This window comes from Meriones unguiculatus, chromosome 17 (assembly GCF_030254825.1).
Source record: "Meriones unguiculatus strain TT.TT164.6M chromosome 17, Bangor_MerUng_6.1, whole genome shotgun sequence".
Taxonomy (NCBI): Eukaryota; Metazoa; Chordata; class Mammalia; order Rodentia; family Muridae; genus Meriones; species Meriones unguiculatus.
The window spans coordinates 41195400-41217826 of NC_083364.1; the positions used below are offsets into that span (position 1 = coordinate 41195400).

Sequence of the window (22427 nt, forward strand, 5' to 3'; positions counted from 1 at the left end):
CCTGGGGAGGCCTGGTTGCTGGGACAGTTAGCCTAACAGTTGTTGAGGTTCTTGAAGAATTAAGACTTCCTCAGCCTCTCACGGCACTTAGCCTTGTAGCTTAGAGTGTTTTAGTTTTCTTAGCCTTGCACGGCAGCCGTCGCTATAGCTTGCTTTGGTGACTGTCATGACCACTGCCCCCGCCTTCCCCTCTGTTGATGCTTCTGCTGCTGTCGGCATAAGCTGTTTTATGGCATACCTCTTCTGGAAGTAGATGTCCCTGGCCAATGCACTGCACTTGAAGCCCTGCTTGCCAGCCGCTTAGCTCTCCCTCTGCCGTCCATCACTGCTGGGTAGTTGGGCAGCTCCATGCTTCTGCTGTTTGTCAAGACAGGTACAGGTTTTCCTTGGTCAGTGCAGCTAATGGATCCACCTCTGCAGTTGTCAAAACAGCCGGAAACAGCAGCCTCTATAACGTGGTGTACTGTTGTATCGATTGCTGCCACCCCTCTGTTGTCACTGTCAGGATGCTGTGGCCACTGGCCTGTCTCTGCCACTGTCTCTGCTCGTGTTGTCAGTGCAACACAAGTGCTTTACTAGAAGCAGGCAAGAGAAGCCCACTCAAAATCTTCTTGATCCTAATGTTGCCACACTGGGAGAGGCCACACAGGAGTGTATATTAATTGGCTCAAAAGTAGGCCAAATAGTTTTCTTACATAGGCGAAAGGGATGCTTTCACCAGTCACAAGAAATCTTTTGTACAAATGATGGTTTGTGCCTATGCCAGTTATGACATTGTCCTTTCTGTGCCCGTCACAGCAGTCCTTCTGCTAGGTCACCAGGGAAAGTATTCCCTGTCTGACCTAGGTAGTAATCATTGCAGGGTCTTGGGTCTTCTTAAACTTTTTCTTCATGTGACCCCTTTTTGTTTGGAATTTTTATGCAATGTCAGGTGTATGTATCACTATCTAAAATAGGTGTACAGCATGCCAGCAGAATTGCAGAGTGGGTAAGAGCACTTACTGTATGAGCCTTCTGATGGGAGTTCAACCTGTGGACCCCATAGTGATGGGAGAGGAACTACTCCCAAAAGCCTGCACGAACACACAGAAAATAATGAAATTTTAAAATTCTAAAATAAATATACATATATCAGCAGACATTTACTGTTAGTAAATCAAATGTATTTCAGAAAATTCTTTATAGGTATAATTTTACCATTTATTAAAGACAATCAAATTTGCATACCACTGAGATGGTTGTTCGTTTATTTTTATGTAAATATTTAAGTTGATGACTGTTTGGTACTGCATGCTGTAGAATATCTTCAGAACTTAGGTTTGCAGTACTAGGGATTGAACTGGAGGCTTATAGATGGGAGATGAGCGCTGAGCTACTTCCCCGCATCAAGAGTTTTTCATTGTGGATGAGTATTTTGATTTTATAATGATCAGTGCTGAGAATACTGCTTTGCATGAATACACTACAGAATGGTAGAAGAGTGTTGATATAGTGCTATCAGCATGATAGATGATAGTATTATCTGAGCGATGAGCCTTTGGACAGATCTGTGGGATTACGTCAATTGAGGCCAGCCGGCCCACCCTCTTCAGGCTGCCGCATTCCCACAATTTAGGATTCTAGAATATGAGAGTGGACAAAGTGATTGAACAAAGCATGCCTGCAGCCCATTTCTCCGCTGCGCGTCCCTGTGCTGTATCTTTTCTGTTATGGTGGACTGCAGCCCAAGTGTAAGCTTTTCACACAACTGTAGGGTACTGGATAACATTTTTTTTAAAGATTTTATTTATTTATTTATCTGTTCTGCCTACGTGAATACCTGCATACCAGGAGAGGGCGCCAGATCTCATTATAGGTGGTTGTAGCCACCATGTGGTTGCTGGGAATTGAACTCAGGATGGACCTTTGGAAGAGCAGCCAGCTCTTAATATCTGAGCCATCTCTCCAGCCCTTGGATAGTATCGTTCTAAAAATCATCTGTTTTTAAGATTGCTCTTTTAAAAAAACATTTTCATATTTATTTTATTTTATGCATATTAGTGTTTTGCCTGCATGTATGCACCAGGATGTATGTGCTGGTGCCTGCAGATACCAGAAGAGGGTGGGTGTGCATCCTTTGGAACTCCAGTTACTGCTGGTAACTGTCCATCTACCATGTGGGTTCTGGGACTTCTGCAGCAGCAACGGTTGCTCTAAACTCTGAGCCATCTCTCCAGCTTCCACAGCAAAACATCCTAATGTAATACAATTAGAAGATATCTGATGTGTTACATGTTGAGGGATGACAGTCGAAAAAACATGAAAAGTCTGTTTTCTGTAATTAAACCATTTTCTGTAAGTAAAATGTAGTAAAAACGCTGCAGTCATAATGTTCAGTGCTCTTAGGTCTGAGTCAAGGTGTTCGAGGCATTTTTCTTTGGTTTCAGGCATTGTTTCTTGGTTGGCAGTTTGTGGCAGTGTGTCCTTCACAGACTGCACTTGTGTGTGGAGCCAGCATTGAATGCGGTGAGTGAGCATGGCACAGTACAGGCGAGTCCTCTCAGAAACACAAATGCAGCTATTTTTGCTTGGTTGCTCTTCCCTCATACTTTAGATGGGATTATGTGGGGTTGAACTATTTTATAAATGGTGTATATAGAAATTGCTCGGGAATTTTTATCATGCTGTTGCCCATTAGGACTGAATGCTTCATCTGACTTCCTGGTGTTTCTTTCTTTTCCTCTTCAGCTTCTTTTGTTCCTGGGTCTGTGAACAATTGCACTGTGGTGTAGAAAGTCCTCAGAAAAGAGTTGAATATTTTCACTGTGAGATTTTAGAATTTGTCTTATTGGAATCAGTAGGCCGCAGTTCTTGATTTTCCTTTGTTACTCTATGTTGTTCATGTTTCTATGCAAGCTTGTTTATTTTGGGAAAGCATCTTGCTTTAATAGTTGTTTGAGATAGAGTTGATTTGTTTTTTTAATCTGAAAAATTGACAACAGCTAGTGTTTCCTTTTCTGACAACCATGTCTTGAATATCACTGCTGTTTCCCTGTGGAAGGTGGTGGTTATGTCGAATGGGGTCTTTCCGTTATTTTAATGAGGGATCTATTATAATTGATAGAGTTAGGATTTCTTTACTGTGGTAAAAGCACGGAGATACACCTTTCTTAGTGTCATTTTCCCACGTAATAATGTTCTTAGGTGGGATTCATGAAAGCTTGGCAGCCTCTGGGCAGCCTCAGATGACATGTTGCGGTCCTTTCAGTTTGTGTCATTTACCTGGAGACCATGTTCTTGAGGGAAAGGGAGATTTTTACAAATGTAGTTGCCAAGTCCGCCTCCCTCTTTGGGTCACGAGAGCATCATGTAGATGGTTGTGTGATAGCCAGGCATTGTAGCTCACGCCTTTAATCCCAGCACTGGGGGGAAGAGGTAGTCTGATCACTCTGTGAGTTCAAGGCCAGCTTGGTCTAGTACAGCCAAGGCTACATAGAGAAACTGTCTTAGAAAAAAAAATTGTATATGTTCTCTAAAAGCCTCTTGGTTAACTCTGCTTTACTTGTTGCTTTTTCAAAGAAAGGTGGGGCTGGAGAGGTGGCTCAGCGGTTAAGAGTGCTGGCTGCTCTTCCAGAGGACCCAGGTTCAGTTCCCAGCACCCACATGGCAGCCCACAACTGTTTGTAACTTCAGTTCCAGGGGATCCAATAGGGGATGCGGGCAAAACACCAGTGTACATGAAATAAAAAGTTTAAAAACCATTAAAAAAGGAAAAAAAAACCTGCATTAAATTAATGGCTTTGTTAAGATCTTTCCACATAAAATTAAGATGATAGTGCTAGCGTCTCTTATTTATATGTTTATTTAATATTTATTTATCTATTTATATATATATATATATTTTGTGGTCTTTCAAGGCACAGTTTTTTATGTAGCATTAGTTGCCCTGGAAATTGCTCTGTAGACCAGGCTGGACTCGAACTCAGAGTTCTGCCTGCCTCTGTCTCCCAAGTGTTGGGATTAAGCGTGTACCATCCTCCAGTAAGTCTCTTAAATTTTAATTTTTTATTCTTGAGATGACTTTTTGATTTTTTTTTTTTGGATGTTCATTCCACATATATTCTGTATTTCACAACCTCCAATAAAAGTAGTCCTTGCTTTTTAAAAAATGTTTTCAAAAGTTCATCATGTATTATTGTGTGTGTGATGTGCGATGGGTGTGAGCACATTGTGTTCCACTGTGTGCGTGGAGGCCGGAGGACAGCTTTCCAGCATGGCTCCTTTCCTGGACTGGGGATTTGGGTCAGACTTTCTCAGCAGGCACTGTTTCCACTGAGCCATCTCAATGGCTGAAGGTGGCGGTTGGATCACATGGGACCCTGCCATTCTTTTCAGGAATCTGTTAGGATCGATAGAGTTAGGATTTCTTTACTGCGCTAAAAAGCACGGAGACACACCCTTCTGTTGCAATTTGTGCCGTGTGACCAGATTGTGATTCATTATGGAGAAACCAGGAGTCTTCTGCTCAGGGAGAGGGGTTGGACTGTGCTAATTAATTGCCCCGTTCTGCTGTTCTATCCTTTCAATGGTGACAGTTTTAAGGACCTTTTTTATTTTAGCAGTTTGTGTCATGTGACTAGTTTGAGAGTTGTTAGGCTGTGTTCTAAGAAACTTAGCATTAGCCAAAGTGGTTTCTTTTTTTTTTTTTTCCTTCTTGTGTGACAGATTTATTATGAGTTTTAGTTTTTCATGAGGATTTTGGCTTTTTATATATCAGTGGCGTTCTTTTGTGGTACAGGTCAATCTGACTTTTAAGTGGTGAATGTTGAATTGCCTGGATGTCATCAAGTCTAGTGTTTGAGATTTTATTTTTCATGGGCTTTGGGAGGTTTCGAGGCCAAACTGTCTTTGTAAATGCCTTCTAGTGAGGGTAAGAGGGTCCCTTACTGCCTCTCTGGAACCAAGGCTTCCCCAGGCTGGTACCAGGCTTTCTCCTTTTATGGAGTGGGGAGGCATGTGAGGTCAGCCTTCAGCAGCAGTTAGGTTACACAGGGTAGAAGAGGTATCTTGAGGAAGTATGTTGAAGTTTATAAGCTGTGGTCTTTCTAACTTACCTTTTATTTGCATAGGAAACATAATATGGTTTTATCTTTAAGTATTAAAGTCCGTGAAACAATGAGGTGGGAAGTTATTTGGGAAAAACACTGTCATTTTATATAGTTGTTAGGCCAAATCAGCTGATTTTAATACCACTGGCGACAGGCTTCCCGGACACAAGTCCTTAATAATCAGGGCAGTAATATTTGTTAGTGTTCCTGGTATTACTCTGTTGTCATCTTAGCTCCATTAGTTCATCTTCAGAAATCTGGCTGTGTTCATCTTAATTTCACCTCTTCAGTCATCTGTAAATTTTTTGCTTCACAAAAAAAAAAAAAAAAAAAAAAGAATTGTACTTTTCTTGTCTTTTTCATTTCATTTCTTTTGTTCTTGTTCTTGATTTTTTTTGAGACAGTTTCTCTCCACAGAGCTCTAGCTATCCTCAAACTCATTGTTACATACAAAGATGGCCTGGAACTCAAGAGAGATCCACCTCTCTCTGCCTCCTGAGTGCTGGGATTGAGTGCTTGTGCCACCACAGCTGTCGCACTTCTGAAGACAGAGTCACAACTTCAAAAGATTCACACTCTTCTGAAGTTAAATTCTAAATGAAGCAGTCTTTCTGACTGCTTGATGATTTTTGAAATAAAAATTCTAGGATTCTTGAGTTGTTAGGGATAGCCTGAGAACCATTGTTGCTAGATGATTCCAGACATGTCATGATAGCAGAGACTGTGCCTCACAAGAGTTCTCTGAACTTTCTCTTAACTGCTTGAGAGAAGAGAGAGTAAATCTTAAGAACGATGTGGTGGTGCACGCCTGGAACCCCAGTACTTGGGGAGGCAGAGGCAGGTGGATCTCTTGAGAGTTCGAGGCCAGCCTTGTCTACAGAGGGAGTCCAGGACAGCCAAGGCTACACAGAGAAACCCTGTCTTGATAAAACAAACAAGCAAACAAACAAAAATATCCCCAAACCCAAGTTACCTACTTTAAAGTAGGAATGCTTTGTTCTGTGAGTTAGACCTATTACATTTGGAAAGCAGCAGACTTGTTTAATGGAATTTCTAATTCAGAGTTCTTGACAGCATGGCTTTACCTGGATGCTATGGAGAAAAGACTTCAGGAAGTCATTTCAGATTTTTTAAAAATAATTATATAATAAAATATATTCAATACTTTGTATTTTAATTTTTCTGCTTCTCACTGCTCTGAATCTCTTTATTTAGAGTTTACTTTCAAAAGACTGTGAATCAGTCTTAAAAAATGAACTGGGTGGTGGTGTAATCCCAGCACACAGGAGGTAGAGGCAGGTAGCTTTCTCTGAATTCCAAGCTGGCTTTTTATATATAATGAGTTCCAGGATAGCTAGAGCTATATAGAGAGACCCTGTCTTAAAAAAACCAAAGTCCAAGAATAAAACAAAATAAACACAAAGACAAAGGAAAAAAGACAAGAAAAGAATTGCAGAAGATAGATTTTTTACAGCCAATTGAAAAATTGTAATTAAGATGAGCATAGATTTTTTTTTTTTAAGATGGTACATGGTAACTTAGAATTAAAGTAGGCTTTAGAAAATGTCTGGTTTATTTTACTGGAAGTTATAATTTAAGAGAACATTTAAGAGTTGAGGACTGCAATATAGAGTTGGCTTATGCTGCTGTTTGTATGCATTCATAACACACATACTAGTGTTTAAATTAAAATTGCAGTGTTGATGTGTCTATCAACAGATGATACTGTGCCAAGTTGAAATTCATATTAACTAAATAATATATTTTTGAGTGTGTTGCCTCTAAACGAAAGACCTAATACAGAGTCCCTGTAAATCACTTGGTTGCTTATTTAGAAATCACTCACAACATGTTCAGTCATTTTGTATCTGATAAGAAGGATATCTTAAGGAAAGACTGATCTCATAGACATTGCATACTGGCTTTTGTCTGTGTTAAATGGATATGCCTATATCCATTTAGTCATTGTGTACCACCAACATTTTGGGCAATTGTTTACCAAGCAGCTGGTGGGGAAATGCCTGCGAGAGTTATTTCTTCTTCATTAAGTTAGTATGAGGTCACTTAGCATCTTAAAAATAAGAGTCACATAATGGAAGGAAAAGAAAAGAAAATATAGTTCAGTGAGACCAAAGAACTTAGATTATAACTGGGCGTGGTGGTGCATACCTTTAGTCCCAGCACTTGGGAGGCAGAGACCGGCCTATCTCTGTGAGTTTGAGGCCAGCCTGGTCTACAGAATGAGTCCAGGATAGCCAAGGCTACACAGAGAAACCCTGTCTGGGGGAGGGGGGACAGATGACTTAGATTATTTACATATATTCTTATACTTTGTATTGGATTGGTGTTAGATTTGAGATTTGTTAGGAAAGAGCAGAGCAGAGGGAGCGCCATTGTCACTTTAAGATGATTCTAGTTTCTAGAACCTATGTGCATTGTGAAATCATTAAGAGAACAGTTTAGAGCCCATAGGTAGCCTAGGATAGTTTGGAATTCAGAGATGTCTTTGGATTGCCTGGTCAAATGGGAATTTGATCTTGAGCTGGAAGGACCCGTTATGGATTGCTACTGGAGATGAAGCAAAGGAAAAAGGTAAGGAAAGGTCTGTAAATGAGGGTGTGTCGGTAAGCCACGCACAGAATGGGTGGCATTGTGGTTTGTTTTACATGTTATCTCCAAATTCAAGTTCTTTTCCTTATGTGACTATTTTCTCAAAGGTAGTGTACTAATTTGTTGTTAAGAGGGAATAAGATAAAGAAAAGCAGAAACTCAAAGCCTTACTTTCCAAAAGGCAGAATGTTCAAGATGGAGATGGTGTACTTCTGCAATTCTAGTTACGTTTATTTTGTTTTCAAGTAAGTGACCTTAAAAAAAGGTTAGAAGTCAGACCCCTAGTGAGCCCACCATTTGCATTTTGACTCGGGGCAACATGAACCTTATCACATCCATCCATCCATCCATCCATCCATCCATCCATCCATTTAGACACTAATATCTATCTGTCTGTCTATCCATCCGTCCATCCATCCATCCTCTCACTAGGTACCCAAAGTAGCATTGAGCTTCTCATAGCCTTGCCTTGGTTCCAGGCACAAGCCATGACATCTGGCTTCCTGTTAGTAGTATTTAAAAACTATTTATTCTTCCACAGTTTCACTCACCCACGCCGTTGATCATATTTTCCCTTCCTATTGTCCTCTTATTAACCTTCCTCCAAACCCCTTCTTCCCAGCACCATTATTTGTAATATGAGAACAATATATTTATGTTATAGCTGTTTGTTTTCAGCAAATGATGTGACATATTTAAATGAAACAGAATAGACTTAACCAGAATGAGTAAATAAATGGTGAGTTAAATTGATTGTAATTGAAAACCATCTTATGCTAAACTGATAAACATTTAAGGGAAGGCTATCTTTACTCTGTACGTGTTGGCAGGTTTTTTGTTGTTGTTGTTTTGGTCAACTTCCATACAGTTCTCATTTTTGTTTTAAATCCCTCTCTTTCTGTAGGAGATAAAGATGGCAGCAAGGTGACCACAGTGGTGGCAACTCCTGGACAGGGTCCTGACAGACCACAGGAAGTCAGTTATACAGACACTAAAGTTATTGGGAATGGATCATTTGGTGTGGTATATCAAGCTAAACTTTGTGATTCAGGAGAATTGGTTGCCATCAAGAAAGTTCTACAGGACAAACGATTTAAGGTAAAACATGGTGTTTCATGCATCTTTGTTGTTATATATATTTTTAAAAATTATCTTGCTTTTAACCATTGAAACATACCCCCTTCCTTTTTTTTCTGGTTCTCTCTTTTCCTCCCCTCCACTTTCCTGTTTCTCCCTTCCTCTCCCCTTTCTTTGTCACTGTACAGCCAGGATTGCTCTGAAACTCAGGATCCTCTTGATCCTCACAACTGGCTTGGGCTTTTTGTTTTGTTTTGTTTTGGTTTTGGTTTTTTTTTTTTTTTTTTGTTACTTACATTGTACTTCCTAAATAGTGAGAACCAGCAGTATGTTTTGTGACTGTTTCTTTCTTGTTTTACTGTCTTGTTAAATCTCTCTTATCTTCAACAGAATTGGGGTAAAATTATATAAAAGTTACCAGTTTGTTTGGAGAAAAGTGTACATGAGTATTTACCTTGTGATGCTTCTCTCCTGCTGCATTGACTTAAATGTTATTACACTTACTTATTTTAGTTGTGTCTGTAGGGTTGAGGAGACACATAATCTGTCGGGTGAAAGTAGAAGTATAGGGCAAATGGTGGGACTCTGTTCTTCCTAATGTGACAGCTGGGGATTGTCAGGCCTGGCAGTAGGCACCTTTACTTGCTGAGCTATCTTCTTAGCTCCATTGATTCTTAGTTTTTTGAGATAGGGTTTCTCAGTGTAGCCTTAGGTGTCCTAGAACTTGCTCTGTAGACCAGGCTGGGCTCGAATACACAGAGATCCGCCTGCCTCTGCCTCCCTAGTACTGGGATTAAAACCACCACCCAGTGTGCCATTGTATTTTTAAGGATGAAATTTTATAATATTTTAAAAATGTAGACCTTTAATGAACTTTCTAAACTTGTCTGGAGATGTTTAATAAATTTATATTACCCTTATAAGATTTTCTTTAAACTAGTAATTTTTATTTATCATAAATATTTAAAGAAATAATCTGGGGTGATCTTTAAATTTTTAATTACATTTATTTATTGTGGGGGCACACATGTGGCATGGTGCATGATAGAGTCAGAGGACAATTTGTGGGTCCTAGGATAGAAATTAGACAGTCAGGTTCTGTGGGAAGCTTCTTTACCCACTGAGCCACTTTCCCTGACTTTGGTAATGGTTTATATTCCTATTTATTAATTATTATAATGGATTAACTTTAATTTTATAACTGACCAAAGCAACTGTAAGTAATGAGTTTATATTTTTTTTCTTTCTAAAAAAATTTTTGTATTGTCCTGATGACCAAGACTCCGATACCAATGTTTAAATGCTGATAACAGATCTGGTTCTTCCTTGTCTCATTTTTAAGTTTAATGGACTTTTTGTGGCTGGGAAGTCTAAGTAAAGATAGTATATTAGAAGAACTCTTTCTGCATGACTTAGTACTACTGCTTAGTTAACTGAGTGATCTTAGAGTTTATGGTTGTGTAAGGTATGTTTTCACTGCTTGGCATTCTCAGAGAGAAGTGGTATCAATAGCATTGTGTAGATCTCCTTTTGTATTAAAGGAGGTATTATGTCAGGGGCGATACTAGTGGGCTGCTTATTCAAAATGTATGTGGTTTGCACTATACGTCACGAGGGTTGCTTGAGTATACATTTTCTTAAGGAATAAGTACTTATTTTCCCATAACTTTGCCTGCAAATTTGATTTGCTTTTGCTTTTTGCTAGTCTAGTAGATGAGAAATGATACCTCGCTGTAAGTGCTAAGTAGGCGGTAGGTTAGAAAGCTAATAGTAGTCCACCACCCTGCCTGGGAGCTGCTCTCTGTTAGAGATTTAGCAGCTCATGTAAGGTCCTGAATGTAAAGCCTGGCTGGTCCTGTACAGGGTAGCATCTGAGCACTAACATTCCAACGGTTTTGTTTATATATAAAAAAGAAATGATTTTCTAGGGCTAGGTTGGTTGGAGATAGACATCCAGGGGACGTAGGGATACTTGCTTTAGTTCTTGGTACTTCTTGATGAACTTGGCACGTTGTAAGGGCTATGGCTAAGCCCTCACAGTTCTGTTGGAATTTTTAATTGAGATTTCATAAAGCTTACAAATATGGAAGAACTGGCATTTCAAATATTGGATAGCATAAGAATAAAACATAGTGCTATTTTTTTCTTACAGGGGCTATTCTTTGGCAAATTTATGCCTGCTATTTTTTTTGTTTTGTTATTCTATACTTTTTTTCATCGCCTACATAAAAGTGGTAGGCTGTATTACTCAGCTCAAGTGTTTTACAATAACTCAACCTTTTCTTTATGGAATTTACTCTGTGTTCTCCTTAACTACACAGTTGAGGCCAAAAATAAAATTTACTCTGTTATTTTTGTATATCATAGAATAATAATTTCTTTTATAATTTAAGAATTTGTTATTTAATGTGAGGATTTATAGAACTGCTGCTTAGGATTGTATTAAATAATTAGGTATGACCAGAAGAAAAACTAGATAAATAACAAAACAAACAAACCAATTGACCTTTGCTAGTAGTGATGTTGAGAAAAACTTTGTTTTAATATCATAGAGAAGAAAAAAAAAACCCTAAGCATAATTATCCCTATGGTAGTAATCAGTATAGCTTTTAAAGTCATTTCTGGTATAACAAGCTCCATTTTAATAATATTTAACCTAAATTCTAAATGTCCCTCTTTTCCCATTCTTCTCATTGTACCACGACACATTACCTATTTAAAATTAGTGTTCATTTGGTAGGGAGTGTCTGTGGTGTGAGGGTAAACTTCAGCTAGTTACCTGATTGATGTAGGAGTCCATTAATATTAAGACAGACAGTAAGTCAGTTAGTCCTTAAAGATGACTTAGTGTTTGAACTGGCTTTTACAATATGAGAATCAGTAAGCTGCATTTTAAATTCGTGATCTTAGTTTCATTAACTATTAATTTTAGGTATCTTTTGTACTGAGTCATAGCTTTCAAATATCCTGTTTGATTTCTCTTGTAGTTGGGATGAAGGAAATATAGTGAATGTTAATCACTATTGTTTTATTGTGAATATGTACACCTACGTATAATATTTTGAAGGATGAAGAGAGAATATCTAGTATTCTTAGGGACTTGAATTACTACACCCTGCTGTTCACATGGGTTCCCCCCCCCCCTTTTAAAACTGTTTTACCTTTTTGTTGTACTATTTACTTATTTGTCTATTTATTTATTTAGTTAGTTGTACTTTTTAAATACGGTGATCTCATTTTCAGGCACTTTAAGTCATACAGAAAATCTATTTGCTGTTGAAATTGATAAGCAGTCATTATGTCCTATATGGAAGTGTTTATTGAATCATAGAAACTTCTGTTTATTAACTGAAGCTAAAAGATAACCTGTAGGAAAAACTGAAGAACTAAAGGATGAACCTTGTAGACCCACACACCTCATACAGATGGCACAGTCCACCCCAAAGATCCCAGCCCAAGCACCTGAGAACCCCATAGAGCCACATACCTTCTACATACCTCCCAATTGCATGTTTGGTTTTCCAAATCCTATGTCCCAATCTTGGGTTTATTAGAGTTTATTCAAGGTAAAAAAACTAGATTTGGAAATACACACCCAAAAGGCAACAAAGGAGAGGTTAGTAAAGGACATGCTGTGACCTTTGGCTGATGTCTGTTTAGGCAGATAGTACCAGAGCTTAAAACACTAGGGTTAGAACCTGGAGCCTTCAATAAAGGTCCCATCTCTCCTGCACATTGTACATGGCTGTACTGAAAGAGGAAAGGTATTTGGAAGAAAAAAGAAAAAATATAACTAACAAAGTACTTCAGATTTAGAAAAATATTGCAGTGAAGGCATAGAGGATATTTTCAATAAAATCAGAAGTAATAAAATCAAACCCTGGAGAAAGAAATGTACATTCTAGGTACAAGAAACCTACAGAACACTAGACAGTATTAGAGAAGAGACTAATCAAGTCATAGGTAAAAATATTAAAAACACAGAATAAAGGGTATTGAAAGCTTCAAGACAACAATATCAAGTAATATGAAAAAGCAGTACCAAGCTGGGCACAGTGGCACACTCCTGTTAATCCCAGTACTTGCGGAGACAAAGGCAGGCAGATCTCTGAGAGTTTGAGGCCAGCCTGGTCTACAGAGCAAGTTCAAGCAGCCAAAGCTACATGGAGAAACCCTGTCTTGGAAAGAGGGAAAGGAGAGAGAGAAGAGAGAAAGCAGTACCATCAGAATAACACCTGGTCCTATTAACAGAAAACTCAAAGCCAGAATATCTGGGAGAGATGCATTCCAAACTCAGGACACAGCTACGAACCCAAACTATTATACCCAACAAAACTATCCACTAAATTTGAAGGACAATTTTTTCCCCCATGATTAAAGGAATTTATGACCACTAAACCAACTCTACAGATGATGCTAGAGGGAATAATTTAATCTGAAGAGAAAGGTAAACACACTTGACAGCACATGGAATAAATAAATGGTACCAGGACAGCTAATCCAAAGAGATCAAGGCAATAATACAGAATCAACAAAATGGTAGGAATTAATAACACATCTTTCAATAATAGCTCAATATCAATGGACTCTATTTTCCCAATAAAATGGCACAGACTAGCAAAATAGATTTGAAGACATGGTATTTTTGATGCCTCCAATAAATACATTGTTATCAACAACTGATGTGACTTTAGGGTAAAAAGATAGAAAAAGTTATTCTAAGAAAATGGAACTAAAAAATAAGTAGGTGTTGGTATTCTAATATTTAACAGTTGACTTCAAAGTAATCAGAAGAGAGAAGGAAAATCTATCAAGAGGGTATTCTAATTCTAAATATGCACCAACCACATAAAAACTCAACTTCATTAAATATACTTATTAGATCTAAAAATATTCTAAAACTATTGAACGATACTTGAGTCAAGGAGAAAGCTAGAAGAAATTTTAAAACTCTAAGAATTGAATGAACACTAAAATACAACATACTATAAAATCTATGCAACATGATGAAGGCAGTCCTAAGAGGAAACTTTATAGCTTTCAGTGCTTACATCAAAAACTGAGAGATCTCAAATTAATAACTTAATAATTCATCTGAAGGCCCTGGCAGAATAAGAACAAATAATACCCCAAAACAGTATATGGAAAGACATAATCAAAACCAAGGGTGAAATGAGATGAAAACATTATGAGAGATGCTGAGGAAATTTGGAGAATTATAAGGACACATGCAATAAAATCTATATCCTGCCAAACTGAAGAAAAAAATATGTATATAAGAAATGGATAGATTTGTAGATGACCTATAAAGTTAAACCAAAGTGAAGTATAATTTAAACAGCTACAACCAACCAGTGAAATAATAGCAGTAATTAAAAATCTCTTCAAAAAGAAAAGGAACAGAGCCAGATAGGTTCATTATAGACTTTTACCAGACCTTCAAAGAAGAGAAACTAATGCCACTGTTACTCAAATTGTAGGTGAATCTTAATCCAGCAACATGGCTACTCTGGCAAAGGATCACACCCAAAGACCTAGGTCTGTGTGATTCTGCTGGTACATACCTTTCTTTTCTCCGGCTGGAATACATGTACACTCTTAATCCCTCTGGCTGGAATGTAGTACATATCTTTAATCCCAAACAGTGACATCCAATTAAGGGACAAAGTGGAGTATCAGAGAAAGATTTGACACAATGATCCAGAGATACGATATGCCCAACTCTCAAGAGAACAGAGAGGAAAGAGAAGCTATTTAAGAGCAGAGCAGAGAGAGCAACAGAGTTTTTGAAGACAGTACAGTAGAGTTAGGGAGTATAGTACAGTTTGGTGCAGTTCAGTTGATTACAGTTTAGTTCATATACATGTGAGGCAGATTTTCTAAGCAGAGCAATTCAGTGAGATGTGGAGAGAAGCCAGTTTGAATCAGTCAGCTTGAAGAGGAGTTTTGAGCTGGAATAGCTGAGTTGAACCAGCCAGCCAGAATTCAGGAAGAACTAGAAAGGGTGAGCTTATTCAGCTGAAAACATTCTAGGCCTACTTTAGTAGTCCATGGAAGCCTAAGTGTTCAAGGTCCTGGCTTGCAGAAAATTACATTGTATAGAGGCTAGAAGCTTCCATTCCTAGGCCTAGGTATATTTAGATAGTAACATTCTAGGCTTGGCCCAAGCCATGTACTCATAAAGCTTTGACTTCCCTTATCATAGGAAATAAAAATCTATAATTACAATAAAGCAAAAATTACATAAAGCAGAAAAGGAAAGAACAATTTCAAATTCTTTTTACAACAGAAAAAAAAAACTGTAAGCCAGTTTCTTATATATAAGATGAATATGAATGTAAAAATTCCCAATAAAACATATGCAAACTGTTTTAGTAACTGTTCTATCTCTGTGAAGATACACTGTGACCAAAGAAACTCTTAGAAAGCATTTAATTGGGGAGCTTGCTTACAGTTTCAGAGGTTTAGTTTATTTCCATGGTGGGGAGTATGGCAGCACATAGGCAGACAATGGTGCTGAAAAAGTAGCTGAGAGTTCTACATTAGGATCTGCAGGCAGCAGGAAGAGAGAGAGAGCTACTGCGGCTGACTTGAGGTTTTGAAATCTCAAAGCCCAACAGCAGTGACACACTTCCTCCAATAAGACCACACCTATTACTCCTCATAATCCTTTCATACTCTCTTGCTGGTGACTTAGTATTTAACTATATGAGCCTATGGAGGCCATTATTATGTAAAGTACCACATCCCACTCCTTAGCTCCCAGAGGCTTGTTTATATAATGCAAAAATGCATCCAGCCCAACTTCAAAAATCCTTAGTCTATCACAGTCTCAACACTCTTTAAAAGTCCAAAGTTCAAAGTCTCTTCTCAGACTCATGGGCGTCTCTTAACTGTAATCCCCTGTAAAATCAAGAAGCAGATCACATATTTCCAATATACAGTGGCACAGCATATACATTACCATTCCAAAAGGGAGGAAAGGGAGCACAGTGAGGAAATGCTGGACCAGAGCAAGACCCGCAAAACAGCTGGGTACACTCCAAATTCTCAATCTCCATGTCTGATGTCAAAGAGCTCTTCAGATCTCCAACCCCTGTCAGCTCTGTTGACTGCAGCACTTTTCTCCACTGAGCTGCTTCCACATTTTGGTAGCAGCTGTCCTTGGCAGGTATTCCACAACTCTGGCATCAATGATCTTGGAATTTCCAAGATCATGGCCTCATCCTCACAGCTTCACTCAATAGCCTCTCTGGGCCTCCCTTCAGGAATGCCCCTGACACATGCCTGGCTTCAGTGGCTTGCCTTAGTTATGGAGGGAGTTTCTACAGCCCTTTTTGTGTGTCCTGGACTCTAAAGCTAGAATCCTGAGTTTGAAGCTGCCAAGTTTTGCTGCTTGTTGGGGCTGGAACTTGCTGGGCCCCTCTTTGAGTAACATTTGCATTAGCTTTCCATTGTTAGTGGTTTCCTTTATTGCTTAAGCTTTTCCCAAGTTGGAAGCTTAGCTGGTTGGGGTCTTGCCCTGAGGTCACCACTCCCTTATTCACTTAGCATCAGGCTATTCTTTACGCTTCAACTTCAGCTTTCCTGATACCCCTCCCCACACACTGTACATTTTTTTTATTTCTCTTTGTCTAACTTACTCCTTTTCTTTGTAAGAGTGATTCCTAATAACCACAATACCAGATCAATACCAGGCTGTCTCTTCAGTTCAGCCTTAGGCAGAGTTTTAGGATAGGGCATAAAAAGCCACAGAATGTTCTCAAGAATGTTCTCCTAATATTTCCCCCTCTGACACATCCTGAGCTAGGCCCTCCACCGTTCAGATTGCCCCCAGCATTGTGTCCTGTTCTCCTACTAGGGCACCTATTAAGCTCTTACTTCAAGAGTCCAACAGCATTTCTAGTAAAGTCTTCAAGGCTTCCACATTCCCAGCCAACAGCATGGTCAGACCCTACACAGCAATACCCTGCTCCTGGTACCAACTTCTGTTTTAGTACACTGTTCTGTTGTTGTGAAGAGATACCATGACCAAGGCAACTCTTATTATTATGATTTTTTTTAAAGCATTTAATTGGGAATTTTCAGTGGTTAGTCCTTTATTATGGCGGTATGCAAATAGACATAGTGCTGGAGAAGTAGCTGAGAGTTCTATAGCCTGATCTGTGGATAGCAGGGAAAGAGGGAGCTCCTGGGCCTGGCTTGGACTCTTGAAACCTCAGAGTCCCCCATCCCTGCCTGTCAGTGACACACTTCCTGCAGCAGGGCCACATCTTCTAGTTCTTACAATTCTTTCAAATTTAGTCTCCCTGCTGACTAAAACATTCAAATATATGAGCTTATGGGGACACTGTTACTCAATCCACCATATAAAATGAGTTTAACAACAGAAAAAAGATGTACCATAGTCAAGTCTCCTTCATCCCAGAAGTACAGGGATGGTTCAACATACGCAAATCAATAAACATAACCCACTTCATAGCCTCCAAAACAGCTTTGACAAAAATCCATCATTCGTTCATGATCAGTCCTGGAAAATACAGAGATAGAGGGGATATATCAGCATAATAAAGAAAATATACAGTAAGTCCACAGCCAATATCATTCTACATAGAGAAGAGCTCAAAGCATTTCCAGTAAAGTTAGATAATACAAAAATGTCCACACACTCCATTTCTGTTTAATACAGTACTTGAAGTCTTAGCTAGAGCTATAAGACAAGTGAAGGTGATAAAAGACACACAAATAGGAAAGGAAGAATTCAAAATTTTCTCTCCAGTTTCTTTCCACTTTTCTCTCCAAAGTTTCCTCCCACCCCCACCTCAAGGAGGGGCTCTCTTTACTAGCTTGTGACAGAGGCTTGTGCCTAGAATATACAAAGAACTAAAAAAAAAAAAAAAAAAAAAAAGGAAACATCAATAAAAAAAATATTGGGGCATGGAGATTGGGTTGGTGATGCACGTCTTAATCCTAGTACTGTAGAGACAGAGGCAGGCAGATCTCTGTGAGTTCCAGGATAGTCAGGACTAGGTAGAAAAAAAGCCCATTTCAAAAGGGGTGGGGAGTAAGCATGGAAGTAAACAGAATTTTCAAAAGAGAAAGACAGCTGGCTGAGGAATACTTTTTAGAAATGTTTAAACATCCCTACTACACAACCAGAAAAATTCAGATTTAAACTATGAGATTTCATCTTACCCGCACCAGAATGCCTAAAACATATATACACACACACACATATTTAAAGACGACCAACGCAGGCAAGGATGTAGGAAAGGAAAAGGCTTCCTGCTGGTGGTAGTGCAAACCGGTGTAGCCACAGCTGAAATCAGTGTGACCCTTCCTCAGAAGTGCTAGAAATACGATCCGCTGCATGATCTAGCTAGGTCGTCCTTGGTTATATACCCCAAGGAACTCTGTTCTACTACACAGATACTTGCTCATCCATGTCCATCAGCTGATGCGTGGATAAATGAAAATGTGGTATACGTTTGCACAGTGGACTGTCGGAGAGACGGAACTGTGAAATTTGTAGGCAGCCATTCTGAGGTGACAGACCTAGAAAGGTAAATGTTGCCTGTGTTCTCTCATCTTAACGCAGCTGTGAACACTGGGAGCTGCAACAATGGCTGGCCTGGGAAGACATGCCCACTGGTGTGATAGTGGCAGGACTGTTATGGGAGTAATCAGCCACTTTTTAAATTAGATTGAATCAAGCTGCACAAGTTGAAACCCATATTCGGGCCAGGAACTTGTGGCTGGGTAAGTCGTAGGCCCTAGGGGAGAGCCTACTGCTTATTGTTTCTCTTCTAAGTGGACATAGCGTTAAAATGACTCCTGAAGATCTATCATTATACCCAGAGATCAGTGCCTGTCGTACCATTCATCAGAGAAGCTGCTTTTTTTTTTAGTAGACTGTGGAATGTTTTAAATGCTCAAAATTGGTATTTATGTCGCACCTCTCTTCTCAAGGCTCAGGGGTCATGATAAAAGTAAGTTTGAAATAGCTAGAGTAAGTGGATGGCTAAAAGGAAACGCTTCTGGACACCATGGGGCAGTTCACATGGGATTTTGTAGTAGTTGAGACAGCATGCACAGGACCATCACAGGCTCAAGCTAGACAAAACCCTAGCATGGAGGGTGAAGGTGGCCATGAAGTCACACCTCCTAGCTATTGGCAGCTGGAGAGTCAGTTTACTTTAAGGGGGTGGCCCCTGGTAGGTTGACCGTATTCCAGTGGAAGGCCCCACTTCAAGAGTGTATGGGAAGCACCAACTGTATTTGTGGAGGGAAGAAAGGGGTTGCTGAGGCAGAGGATAGAGAGACACACAGAAGTTGGGTTGGTTGGGAAGGAGGGGGTAGACCTGAGAAGTGGAGGGAGGGATGAATATGATCAAAATACGTTATGAATTCTCAAATAACTAACAGTAAAATAAAGGAAATGGAGCTGGGTGTGGTGGCGCATGCCTTTAACTCCAGTGCTGGGGATCAGAAGCAGGCAAATCTCTAGAGTTTGAGGCCAGCCTTTTCTACAGATTGAATTCCAGGACAGCCAGGGCTACACAGAGAAACCCTTTCTCAAAAAACAAAAACCTAAAAAGGGGTGGGGGAGAAGTCCTTTACCTAGCGCTAAGTTCTTCATACTGGGCTAGCCAGCCTGTAAAAGTGTGATTTAATGATATTTGAAATTATAACAAAAAAAATTATAACTTTGCCAGACAAAGTTTTAGTTGGCGGTTACTTACTCCCAGGGTTTGAAATGTATTGGTCCATACTTCCATACTTTTAGGGTGTTGCTAAGCGGTTTGTTGGCAGCGCAACAGTTTTGCCTCTGTAAGTTCTCTGTTGTAGCTTAGAATGATGTTTCTTGGTTCTTTGGTGTTATCATTTTCATAATGATGTGAAGAAAGTTTTCTTTGGGTGTATATGAGGATTCTACTGCCATTTGTGCTTAGATGAATGTCTTTCATATCCTAGACTGGAAATTTTCTGCTGTAATCACACATTGCGTATGGTTTGTGTACATTCAGATATTTTTGTAGATCTTTCTATCCATGAAGTTGAGTGTCTTCATTTTAACAGTTCTTAGACGTTTTGGGCATGTCTATTATTTTTCTTTGCTAATGTTTGAATGTAGTTTTTCTTCTACCTTATCTTCAATCCTTGATACTTTGTTTGGTCTAGTGTAGTAGGAATACCTTTCCATTTTAATGTTTAATTGCTCAGTTGAGTAATTCACAGTTAACAGTGGTGGGAGGCTCTGCCCCCAATCTCAATTTCTTTGCCAACTTTCTTATTGCTGGCCTGGGCTTTTCTTGTTTAGAGCATGAATGAATGTCCTTATTCCATCTGCTTTTTTGTATTCTTTGAATTAATTGGTCATTTTATGGTTAGACTTTTAATTCCTTTGTCAGTATTTCAACCATTACCCTGTCTTTTTTTATGTGGTCTTAAAGTTATGTGATCTTGTTGTGGGTATTAATATTTCCTGTTGATATATCTTTTAGTTAATCAGTGGTTAGTCCTAAACCAGCTGTATACCCAAATCACCACACAGATTAGGATTTATTTAATTAACCTAGAGCACAGTGCTGGGCAATAGTTATTCCATCCTAAACCTCCAAACCCACATAGTTTCCTACTATTCAGATTTCAATACTTGCTTTTAGTCATATTTTAGGTCCGGTCCATCTCTCCACGTGGTTCCAAGACTTCTCCTGTGGATTCTCTGCACCTCTTCTCCCCTCCTGGACCAGCATTTCCCACCCTGTCCTCTCCATTGCACAGCATTGGCTGGTTGTTTAATTGACAATACAGAGAACAAATGGTGGCAGGTTCATGCAAACTTGAGACAGGTGATGCTTGAAACCAGATAGTAGGGTAGAGAAAGCAGCATTTGAATGAACGAGGGTAAATTGTATACATTCCAAAAGAACATTATACCAACATGATCTTTTGAAAGGATCACAGTTCCTTGTTTTTTTTTCATCTTTGTTTTTATGTTGCTATTTGTGCATCTTTGGGATGAGAGTCCCTTCAGGTTTTATTTGGGAGTTTACCTAGGCTTTTTTTTTTTTTTTTTCTGGCATTTTGGAACTGTAGATCAGGCTAGTCTTGAACTCCTGGGATTAAAGGCGTGCACCACCACCACCCTCTAAGAATAGGCATTCTTTTTTTTTTTTTTTTTTTTTTTTTTGTAATATTTATAAAACTAAAACTTTATGTGTCTGGGTATTTTGCATGTGTGGAAAGTCTCTGCACCATATGCATTGGTGCCCTTCAAGGCCAGAAGAAGAAGGTGTTAGAGCCTCTGGAACAGAAGTCACAGCGGTGACTCTGAACCGCTGAGCCACCTCTTCCAGTCCCTACCCTATTTCCTTCTCCAGACGTTTCAGTTGCCTTTTTATTTCTTGTAGTTTTCTGTGTTCTTCCTGTCTTTGGACTAGAGTGTCTTCTGTTACTTGGCTTTTTAAAAATTAATTGCATCTCATGGAGGCAGCTCTTGATCCATCTTCTCTGTTCATCTTTATTCTAGGTAGTGCTTGTTTGGTTACATGTTAGCATGCTTTGGTGCTAGAACCACAACACAGCCCACAAGTCTGGGAGTTAGAGCAGGTTTGGCAGTGCTGTTCAGGACAATGTATCTTGGCTTGTTGGAGCAGCCAGTTCCCAATATTGAATTCTTATTTATGTTCACATGGTATTAGAATGTGTTAGATTTTGTTGATGCTCATGTTATATCTGTAATTTTTTGGCTATTAGAAGAGATGCTACTGTGAGCATTTGTTTATAGTTATTGTTTAGATATTTGTTTTTTCATTTACATACACATACACACAGCTGGGAGCAGAATTTCTGAGTCACGTGGTGACTCTGATTCTGTGTCACCATGGCCACAAAAAGTTTGTCCTATATGAAGAGATGGAAGAGCAAGGCAACAAGAACATTCTGCTCTTGCAAAAGACCTAGGTTTGGTTCCCAGCACCCACATGGCAGTTCACAACTGTCCATCATTCCATTTTTAGAGTATCTGATGCACTCTTCTGCCTTCTGCAGATGTCAGGTACACACATGGTGCAGAGTCATACATGCAGGCAAAACACTCATTCACGTAAACACATCTTTAAAAATTATTAAAGGAGTGTGTGATTGTTACATGAAAGGTTCACATGCTGTATAACTTTGGGAATTGTCTTTTTTTTTTTAAATCTTCTAATATTTTCTGGAGATACAGATATGTTGTTGAGTATGTATTCCATGATGTAGATGTACTATAACTTGTTTAGACATTTTCCCCCATGAAGAACAGCTGGTGGCTGTTCACAGTAAGGTTACTTTTTATGTTCCTGTGTAGGTTTCTATATAAATATGAATTTCATTGCTAGGGAACAAATGCACAAGACTGTCATTACTGAAATCCTGTGTATATTTCGGAGGTAGAGCCAACTGTTGGAATTGAGGCCCGAGAGAAAGACAAATCAATACTGCAGGCAATGCTTAGGTGAGTGGAATTGCCAGCAGTTGAGGTGGGAAGGCTGTGGGTGGAGCAGGTTTGAAGGCAGTCAGGAACTTGCTAATGACAAGGCGTAGAAAGGAAATTGTTAAGTAGGTAGTTCACTGGCTTGCTGACACTGGGGGAGTCATCACTGTAAAGCT

The 22427-nt window shown here is 39.2% G+C and overlaps 1 protein-coding gene across 5 annotated transcripts in view; it reads left to right on the forward strand.

Moving 5' to 3' along the window:
• Gsk3b (glycogen synthase kinase 3 beta) overlaps window positions 1-22427 on the forward strand; it is a 149207-nt gene that overhangs the window by 40575 nt on the left and 86205 nt on the right. For all 5 annotated transcript variants that reach the window (XM_060370382.1, XM_021648578.2, XM_021648577.2 and 2 more), the window contains exon 2: window positions 8602-8795. In XM_060370382.1, coding sequence (XP_060226365.1) covers window positions 8602-8795 — 194 coding nt within the window. The remainder of the gene's footprint in view (window positions 1-8601; window positions 8796-22427) is intronic.